The sequence below is a fragment of the Tiliqua scincoides genome, chromosome 10, assembly GCF_035046505.1.
Source record: "Tiliqua scincoides isolate rTilSci1 chromosome 10, rTilSci1.hap2, whole genome shotgun sequence".
Lineage (NCBI taxonomy): Eukaryota > Metazoa > Chordata > Lepidosauria > Squamata > Scincidae > Tiliqua > Tiliqua scincoides.
In genome coordinates, this window is record NC_089830.1 from 20,822,300 (window position 1) to 20,832,855 (window position 10,556).

Genomic DNA, 10,556 nt, shown 5'->3' on the forward strand with positions numbered 1-10,556 from the left:
CAAATATCTGCGCCTACTAAAAATCAAAGGTATTTAGCAGCCATGCAAATGCGATCTTGTTCTCTTCCTTCTAACAGAAAACACGCCATGTCCTGCCCCTCCCACCCTAGCAGGATAGCTATCTATTCCAGACACTGTTGTTGCAGATTATTATATAAGCATGTAGACATCATATGTGCCAGAGTCTCAACAGTCCGATTATCACAAGGACATGATCTTCCACTTCTCTCCATTCCCAAAAATCTGCCCCATAGATGATTAGATGGAAAATATTAAATCTAGCTATAGTAAAGGCTCAGCGTTCCTGGGGATTAGTCAAACAGTGTATATAATTGGAGCTTGGTTCTTGCCCCCAAGAAAGATGAAAAAGGGGCAAACAGGTTTTTCTAGCTGCTGCTGTAAGCTCTTGTTTTTCTATATCCCACAATCTAATCCTTACCATTTTATATGCAGACATTAGACCTATCAGATCACCTGAAAGTCCTAGGGCGCAAGCCTAATTTATCCTTGCCAAGTCCCCAGCTCTGGCCCAGGAGTTTTGTGAGTGGGCTAGGCCAGCACACGGAGGCTGAATTCAGCCTCCGCACCAATGGAGGGACCGAGCCTTGCATTGGCAGAGCTTGGTCATCGCAAGGCTATGCATTGGGTGAGGAGGAGGCAGGGAAGAGGTGGGAGGAAGGCATTCTGGGGCAGGGGGAAAATGGGAAGTGTGGTCCCGAGGGCAGGCGGGTGGGAGGCGGGGCTGGGACCTGGCACTTATGCTGGATCCCAACCCTGTTCCCCAATCAGCCACTCCGCTCTCTCTTGAAGCCGCTCCTCTCTCCTCAGACTTGCACCACTGAAGGAGGTAGCGCACGTCTGAGAAGACCCGTAGTGGCTGCAGTGGTTTATCCAGGGGTAAGAGGAAGAGTTTCCCCTTACCTTTGGCTGAGCCACTTTGCAACCCTGTCTTGAGCTGGATACAATGCATGCCTCCTGGCTTGCCTGTTCCAGCGCAAGACAGGATTGCGCTGCTAATTTTCGTATTTTTTTTAGAAGTAGGCTACGTCGGAATGCCAGATGCAGGGGAGGGCACAGGGACGCAGGTTGTGTCTGTTGCCTTGTGTGCTCTCCTCTTGGAGAGCTTCTTGGAAGCCTTTGCCTATTTTCATTCTACATGCACTGTCGGCAACTCTGAGGTTACCCAATGCCTCTGTCCTCAGGGTCAGATGGAGCAACCATGTGGGTTGTGATTGGTGCAATGGAGGTGGGGAGGTAGTGGATACTGTAACCGACAAATAAGTGCTCTGCTGTTTGTCAAGGACACTGTTGAATAAAAACTGCCCAGTTTTCCCAGAGGAGTTTCCCAGAGAGTCTTCCCAGCAGGGAAAGGAGCAAAGATTACAGATTGGCAGGTGCAGTGAGGGAGAGGTTCAGTTCAAAGGTGAGTAGGGGATCAGGCTGGGATGTGGGTAAAAACATTTATTCTCAGATGGAAGGGGGGCCAGATTGCCCACTTTTCAAAGTTGTTTCTCCCTTTCTATTCAAAACTTCACAATCCCCACACCTCTCCCCAAAGTATAAGGTCGCCCTTTCGATACCAAACCGTCCTCCTTTCTGGACAACATGATCTAGAACCTTGGAGGGTTTCACTGATTGAGGGTTAAGGCAGTGCGCCAATAGGCAGGAGCCTTTGGTCAGTGCCAAATCGGAGCATTCTCTGAGGCCAACCCTGCCCCATATGTAAAGATGGGAGAAAATGGTGAACACATGACTCCACTTTCTGCACTTCTCATTTTTGCAAACCAACCAATCAACTAACCAACCCCAAATCTGCAAAAAAAAGTAAAACTGCTTTATTTGGTTTTTATTTATTATTTAATGTGGGGGGAGAGTGCACGAATAATGACTGTGGTTGCTGACACTATAACACCTACGTCACCTACCTGGTACCCTTCTAAAGTGATTTTAAGTGATAATTAGGATGTAAATTTTGAAAAGAAACACATAGCACCACTTCCTGCGCTCCACACTTTTGGAAAACACTGAAATCTGCGAAAAAGGAAACGGTTCCTCCTTCTTTTGTATCAGTGGTTCTCATTCCTTTAGCACCAGGTCCCACTTTTTAGAATGAGAATCTGTCAGGACCCACCGGAAGTTCCCCTTTCTGATCGGGGTTTAGTCTGCCAGCCCTATAGAACCAGTCAAGCATCACCAGAGCTGTCCTGGCTGAACTTTAGACCTTGCTGTCCTCAGAATGGACATCTGATGACTACTCCTACCTACCCCCCCGCCACCTGCCTAAGTGACCTGAAAAAATGACAACCCTAACACCAAAAACCCAACACCCAATTACAGTCTGGTGTAGGCAACAAAACTACCAGTTACAGGCAGATTTACTGCAGCTGGGGACAGAGGGTTTTTTCCCCCCACTTACTTCCCCCCGTGTCAGCCTCCAGGGGGTGCAGGGCACCCCGCAGTCACCTCTGTAGTTCTCCCCAAACCTTAGAAGTGGTTTCCGAACATTATTTTTAACTTGGAGAGTCCTGCAGAGGGGTCTGTGGGCTCCCTGTGGGGCTCTCCGCACCCCTCGGAGACTGGCATAGGTGAAGGTAAGTGCAAAACTTCCCCCCTCTGTCCAGTTAGTGGCACGATCCTGCCTCACACCTGCCCCCTAAAGGGCTAGAATCAAGACCCACCAGTTTGGGAACTACTGCTCTAGAACTACTGCATCGTTAGAATGCTGACCATAAACTCTCAGAAAGTGGTCATAAGGCAAATGATGTCTAAGACTAATCTGGGTGTTGGGAAAAGCCCATTTCATAGCACTGGAAGGTGCTACTGGGGAAGCAGGTGTTTGGATCCACCAAACTAATGGCCCATTCCAAGGTACACAAGGATATTGAATTTCAAAATCTTAGTAAACAGGCAACAAAGGTTTGCTCGCCCTTATATCATTCCATCTTATGCCAGTTTGGGAAAATGGCAACTTATCTTTTTTCACTGACAGACCCCACAGATCATGCCATAACCCTGGCAAGGTTCAACATTATTCCTTCAAGGGTGACAGCTGGGAGATATAGTAAGATCCCCTATCAAGACGTCTTTGCCCTTGTAACATGGGGTCGGTTGAATCTCTTCCACATATATTTTTCTACTGTCCTTGGCATAATAATGCCCACTCCACCTATCTAATGCCCATCCTGGTTAATAGGGTGGGTCTTCCAGATATGGTAAAAATTAAGCAGTTATTAAATGATTGCTCATCCTCAGAGTTGAAAACGGTTTCAAAATTCTTGATGGCGGTGATAAGCCATAATGACTGAATGATGTTTTCAGTCCTATAACCGAGAGGGTGGTAGTCTATCTGTAGCTGTTGGTGGCAGGTAGATCCATGAGAGGCTATCCAGTATATTCAATATGTTAGGCCACTATATTCTACATGGGATAAATATACCTGATTTATTTAGATGCTATGTATACTTATATATCATAGGCTTATACTCACTACTGTTGTGTGGTTGTGTTTGTGTGTGTTATGTATGCCAATAAAGTTTTTATCCAAAGAAAAGACACAAAGAAAACTGTTTGAATAATACTTAAAAATGTCATCTCCTGACTTTTCCTTCTTCCCCTTTTGAACTCATGTCTTTGCAGTTTCTCAATGTCGTCAGGGCCATATTTTACGCACAAGGGGATCGTTTTCCCTGGAACAAACTTTTACCCAGTAGAACATCTCAACTATGTGGAAAATGAATTCCAGCTGATGGACGATGATGTTGTGAGCGTCGTTTACCCCAAATCGGGTAGGAAAGAGAATGCGTGGAGTGCGAGAGACACAGAGGATGGTCACTGAAAGAAGGGGAAGGTCCCTCCAAGTGTTATAGTCAGAATTACTGATGACAAAATGTGGATGGGATGAACAATTACTTAACCGGGAGAAAAGCTCTTGAACTGGTCATGATACAGTTCCAATCGCATGATCTCTTCAAGAGGAGTAGATTTCAATGACCTGAAAGACAATCAGCAAACACAGAAGAGATATCATTGACCAGCACCCCCTAAATCATAAAGACATTTTATTTAGAAGATGTCTATACAGCCTTTCCTCAGGGTAGATGTCTGGGTTGTATTCTAAGAGAATTAACTACGAGTATGTTCTATTGCAGGGGTGCCCAAACTCTGGCCTGGGGGCCATTTGCGGCCTTCAGGGACCCCCAATTCGGCCTGTGAGGAGTCCGTAGTCTCCAATGAGCCTCTGGCCCACCAGAGGCTTGCTGGAGACCATGCTGGTCTGATGCGACTGCACTCAGCACAAGGACCAACTGCTCGACCTATCATGTGAGCTATGGTCCAAGGGCTCCCTCCACTGCTTGCTGTTTCACACCTGTGAAATGTGAACCACTAAATGTGGTGCCTGTGATAGAACAGAACTGGTTCTATATCTTGGAAAACTAAAGGGGTGTAGCTTATTTTCTCAAAGATTGAATTCTACCAAAACGAAAAGGTGTATTCTTGAGCAAACTGTAGGATTGGAATTCTCCGGAACTGGGGAGGTCACAAGCTCACCAAGTCATGAGGTTATATCTGCAGGTCTCTAGTTCTCACAAGTCTCAACCTACTTGGTCTGTGGAACTCCTTGCCAAGGGATGTGGTGATGGCATCTGGCCTAGATGCCTTTAAAAGGGGATTGGACAAATTTCTGAAGGAAAAGTCCATCACGGGTTACAAGCCATGATGTGTATGTGCAGCCTCTTGATTTTAGAAAGGGGCTATGTCAGAATGCCAGATGCAGGGGAGGGCACCAGGATGCAGGTCTCTTGTTGTCTTGTGTGCTCCCTGAGGCATTTGGTGGGCCGCTGTGAGATACAGGAAGCTGTACTAGATAGGCCTAATGCCTGATCCAGTGAGGCTGTTCTGATGCTCTTTTGCTATGTACAGGAAATGTATGTGGACTGAATGCTCCAAAGCTGTAGACATCTCTCTATGACTTGGTTAGCATGAAAATTGTACCATATGGGCTGAGTGGTCCCCTTACTAAATAACCTCCTTTAACCGCCTTCAAAGGCCCAGAGTGGAGGAATTCTGATATTGCACCATGTTGGATTAGTTAAATCAAAATGGTGTATCCTGATTCTTTGTTTCTTTTCTTGATCTGGTCTGAGACAGGAAATAATGGTTGGATAGCGCCCCGAATGTGAGGCATGTGTACAGGCAAATAAGATCAGCTGGAGAAGAAGAGTCAACCCCATAACACCCTGAACTTCCTCCTAGGTACCCACTGGATGGGAGAAATCTTGAGCTTAATCCGGCAGGATGGGGACCCTACATGGGCACGTAGCGTGTTGATGTGGAAACGTATTCCCTGGATTGAGAGTGCTGCGACCAAGGATATTGTCCTGAACTATGCTCCGCCGAGGTACATGAGCTCTCACCTTCCATTCCAGCTGTTCCCTAAATCCTTTCTCCACTCCAAGGCTAAGGTAAGCAAAAGCAAATCACAGAGAGGTCATGCCCCACATCGAAGCTTCCTATGAAGGGCAAAAGAGGTGAAAACTACCCACCCACATGGAAGACTTAGGGAATTCTGGGATGTGCATCAGATTGCTAGATCTTGTCGAGTCTGACACAGGTTTTGAATCGCCATCTTTATGGGTGTAGCTCAGTCACTGGTGCTTTGTCTCTCTCCTGTCCTCTCTTCCATTTATCACCAAGTGTATTCTTGGTGATCCAGAAACAGGTTTCCTTTTGCCAACTCTTGGTTGTTCATAATGACCTCACCATTTGAGGTGAAGCAGGTGGTGACCAAAGAAAGCTTGTGGCACCTTGTTTGTGGAACTCCCTTCCTGGACAGTCTCATGTGATGGTGAAACCATCCTTGGCATCTCTTTTTTTTTTTTTTGGGGGGGGGGGGGACCAGAAGGCCCTTCTAATCTCCCAGGAGATTCATATAGGTTTTGTGCTATTGTTTTTCTTGATGCCTCAATGTTCTTGGGATGGTTTTTGGCTTTGACATTTTTATGTGAGAAGTACGTTGCAAGGTGGTGCATAAAATATTGTAAATGAAGTAAATGAAAAAAGACACTGGAGTTTTCTCTCTTTGGTAGCAAAGGATGGACTCTGACCAGGGCTGATCCAAAACCTCTTGGTACCAGAGGCAACCTGCCAAATGCTGTACCCTAGTGTGGTGCCTTGCCAATCAAATGCTGGTCCCTCCAAAGAGTTGGTTTTAGGGGGATCAATGAATTACACAGTACTGTTGGAAGAAGGGCTCAGATACTGGGTAACAAACCAGCATATTGCAGGCAATCCTCCTCCCTTAGGAAGGTGACTGAGAGGGGTGGCTTCACTCCAAAGGTCATTTATTATAAAAATGGAAATATAGCATGCAAGGAAATATGGAAAATGCAACAAGGAACCAAAGCTCAGTTCTTGGATTGATCAAGATGATCAATCAAGATGAAACTGGGGAAAACAGGAGCTTCATTTGATACCTCACAATATCCTAAAACAAAGGTGTTTCCGAGGAACAGTCGATGTTGTTTGAAAAATGGGAGGTAGGGAGAGGGTGCACCCCACCTTAAGGATGTTCCTTTTCTTACTTCTCCTACAGGCTATTTACACAGTACGGAACCTCAAGGACGTGTTGGTCTCATCCTTCTATTTCCACAAAGCCTATAAACGTATGAGGGACCCTGGAACGATGCAAGACTTACTTGACAGTTTCCTGAATGGGAATTGTAAGAAAGCTCTCCATATATATATATATACACAAACTCAGCCCTCTGACTGTCACACACACTTGCCTGGGATAGAAGTCAACAGTTCTGACCCACAGAAGACTGCTCTGAAACCCTGTTGGGCCTGAACTGGAACGAGAGTGATGGCCAAGAGTTCTGAGAAGTCTCTCAACCCTTCCTTATCTATTACAGCTGCTCCAACACCAAGCAGCTGAAGAGCTCATATGGCACTGACCCACTTTTAACCCTCATAGGAATGCTGCGAATCAATGTGTATCATACCCAAGGCCTTGCAGCAAGACCCATGGCTGTGGAGAAGCTGTGGAGTCCAGCCTTCCTTGTTCCAATGGTCTTTTGACTAGGTCACAGCCCTGATCAATCTCTAGCTTCATCCACACCCTCTCTCACAGAACTGAAATTATCAATAGTGTTCTTGGGAAAGGGAAAAGGAACCACACTGGCTAAGCTGATGTTGGCGATGTTATAGCATGAGTCCCCGTTGGGTGTGGAGAGGGTGGGCCATCTCAACCCTCAACCCATCTCACTTGTCATGAGTAAGGCTATTGGTTACTTTCTATATCGCTCCCTCCGCTCTACTCTTCCAGCAATCTTTGGCTCCTGGTTTGATCACGTGAAAGGTTGGCTGGCAATGAAAGACAAGCCAAATGTTCTCATCAACACCTATGAAGAGATGCAGCAGGTATGGCTCCCTCCTCAGCTATACTTCCACACCTGAAACTTCTCTGCTTAAGAGGTTTCCACCTCTTCATTTAAAAAAAAAAAGTCACAGTTTGGGGGATACGCAGAGTGAATGGAATATTGGGTCATCAGTCCAGGTATGCTCTAGGGACAGTGTTTCTCCTTGTTTGTCCTCCACCATACCACTTCACATGGTTCACCTATTCGAAGTACCACTGGATGTAACTGGCTATGACATCATTGCCACTTACTTCTAGGTCGGAAGGCCAGATGTGACGCAACAAACACCTGAGTAAGAGGCTCAGCGTGGACAGGAGGGCTTTTCAGAGTGTGGAAAAGCAGAGAACAAACAGAGTGTACCACTGTCTGTTGGATCACATTCCGGGTCTCGCTGCCTGGTGACAGGTGTCCATGGGTCCATGAGTACCACCAGGCACCACTTCAAGCACCACTGATGGTACCTACACACTAGTTGAGAAGCACTGCTTGAGAACATGGGTGACCAAACTTGCTTAATGTATGAACCACCTGTGATAAACTTCAGATGCCTGAGAGCCTCAAGAAAGATGTTTGAGAGCCGCCATATTTAAGAAGCATTTAAATTCTTGAATATATTTACTCATCATGAACATTAAACTTCATCCTCAGGTTTTAATCCAGTGGACTCTCAGTTTATACCTGGTCAATATTTATACAGCTTGAAAATTTCTTGTATATTAACAGTTATTGAGAAAGCGGCTTAGTCAATATATTCCCAAAATCTGGAAAAAAATGCAAGTGCCTTTCTAAGGTCTCTAGGAGACCTTCTAAGGTCTAGGAGACCTTCTGAGACCTTTACGCACTGCGTAAAATTTCTTGTATGTTAATAGTTATTGAGAAAGCGGCTTAGTCAATATATTCCCAAAATCTGGAAAAAAATGCAAGTGCCTTTCTAAGGTCTCTAGGAGACCTTCTGAGACCTTTACGCACTGCCTTCCTACACCTCAGACCACAACCTGGATGTGACAGGGGGTGCTAAAAAATTGTGTTCCCCCGGGCATCAGATGCTTTAGCTATGCCATGGGCTGAGGGTTCAACACACATGGCAGCAGTCTTGCCAAATCCTTGCTGAAAAATTACTCCAATCTCCTCTTCAAGTGTCTAGTGGTCAACATTTGGGGTTTGTATTTATAACCTCTGTTGTTTTCTTTTGTCATCCTCAGGATCTACGAGGCAGCGTGGAGAGGATCTGCCGTTTCCTTGGAAAGGAGCTAACCAGCCAACAAATCGACTCGGTGGTGGAAAATGCTTCCTTTGAGACAATGAAGGACAACAAGATGTCCAACTTCTCCCAAGCATCAGATGAAGATATGGACCACAGTAAAGGAAAGTTAATGAGAGAAGGTAAATGCTGAGTCATGGTGGTACATTGATGGTGTTTTTGTATGTGTGGATTGACTTGAGTTCAGATGGCAGGAAGTTGACAGAACTGTGACATAGATGAAACCTAGTGCTTGTTGAGGGCTTGTTGATTGAGGTTGCTCTCAGAGTACTGCCTCTGGGGCAGTTGTTCAAGGCTGAGAATATCCTCTTTGAGTTGACTGTTCTCTGTTCTGCTGCTGCAGGAAAGTCTGGCATCTGGAAGAACTACCTGACCGTGGCCCAGAATGAGCAATTTGACCGTGTTTATCAGGAGAAAATGAAAGGTGTGAACGTGACCTTCCCATGGGACTGAAGAATGAGAGATGCCAAGCACCCTGCAATGGTTAACCAAGATGTACACTATGTGAACACTGTGGAAGTGCCCTCAATGTCAGTGAAACATCGTACCACCAGATGTGGCCGATATCGCTTGCCACCTTGGCAGTGATGGTGGGCTCCAGCCTTCTCCGCTCCCAAATTTAGGAGCAACAGGAATGGGCTGAGATTGTCCCATCAGTTGCACAGTGACCCCTTTCCCCAAACCTGTGTTGTGAGAACACTGATGAATGGAGCAGAAGAGGAAGTGTGAAGCAGAGCTTAGGCTAGAGAATCTCTGCCCCTCTAGTATACCAATCTCTTCTCCTCCACATCTGTTCTGTTGGCTTCTTTAATTCAGGAAGGAAAATGAGGATCGATGACTGGCACTCCAAACCATTTTACAGCCCAATCCTAACCAACTTTCCAGCAGAGATGCAGCTGCAATGCAGCCCCAGGGGAAGGGGGAAAAAAATGTTCCCTTACCTTGAGCAGGCCTCCATGACTGTACCCCCACCACCCTTAGCAGCGCATACCCTGATGGCACTTCTGCATCGACTCTAGAAAGTTGGTTAGGATTGGGCTGTTAGTTGCCAGAAAATCTTCGGTTGGCCTTGACCGTAACGTTAGCTTGGCGATGAAGGTGCTCCAATATTGTGAACTTGGGATTGGCCCAAGACCTTCTGGTGCCCAAGGAAGAACCAACTACACCCCCAATACATTTTGGGCAGATAAGCAGATTTAAAAAATAACCTTTTTTCTTAAGTAAAAAAGTTACTGGAATTGATTTATAGAGTTTGATTGCAAGTGAAGTGGTTGATGATATTAAAATTATTTTCAGTAGTCAAAGACAATTACATTGAGATTTTTGTTTAACCTTTGCCTGAATAATGCAAATAAAACACCTGAAAAGCTTTGTTTTGGCCCTTCCTGTTTGAATCGTAAGGTGGTTTTTGTCTTTGTGTTTTGTGTAGTTTTTGGTAATGTAGTTGGGTTGCATCTCTTAGATGTGGCTGGAATGGCATGATCTGACTCTGCATGACTTGAATCTAGAACAGTTCAGAATTGTTCTGGGACTATTCAGCTGATTTTTTTTTTTTCAGTTACTGACTTGGAATCCTTTTTAATTATGTTTTTTATATTGTTATTTTCTGTCTTGCAATCCCATTTGAGCCACCCAATGGACTTGGGAAAGCTGGTTAATCATTCCTTAAACATGATTTCTTAGATGCAGCAACTGTTACCCTGCACATGCCTGATGTTGGAAGCTAAGCAGGGTCAGGCCTGGTTAGTACTTGGATGGGAGACTGCCAGGGAATCCTGGGTGCTGTAGGCTTATACCATAGTCTTTCGAGACTGAAGGTTGCCAACAGTTCCTTAAACAAATACATAAAACTGATTTCATGTGTTGGGCAGTCCAAT

General features: G+C 45.5%; 1 protein-coding gene across 1 annotated transcript; it reads left to right on the forward strand.

The window, feature by feature from the left end:
- The first annotated feature begins 3,643 nt into the window (after positions 1–3,643).
- Positions 3,644–9,978, forward strand: LOC136661285 (sulfotransferase 2B1-like). The gene is made up of 6 exons (XM_066638405.1): positions 3,644–3,785; positions 5,254–5,462; positions 6,593–6,719; positions 7,325–7,419; positions 8,621–8,801; positions 9,023–9,978. The coding sequence occupies exons 1-6, from the start codon at positions 3,644–3,646 to the stop codon at positions 9,130–9,132; spliced, it is 864 nt and encodes a 287-aa protein (XP_066494502.1). The 3' UTR covers positions 9,133–9,978.
- Positions 9,979–10,556: the final 578 nt, after the last annotated feature.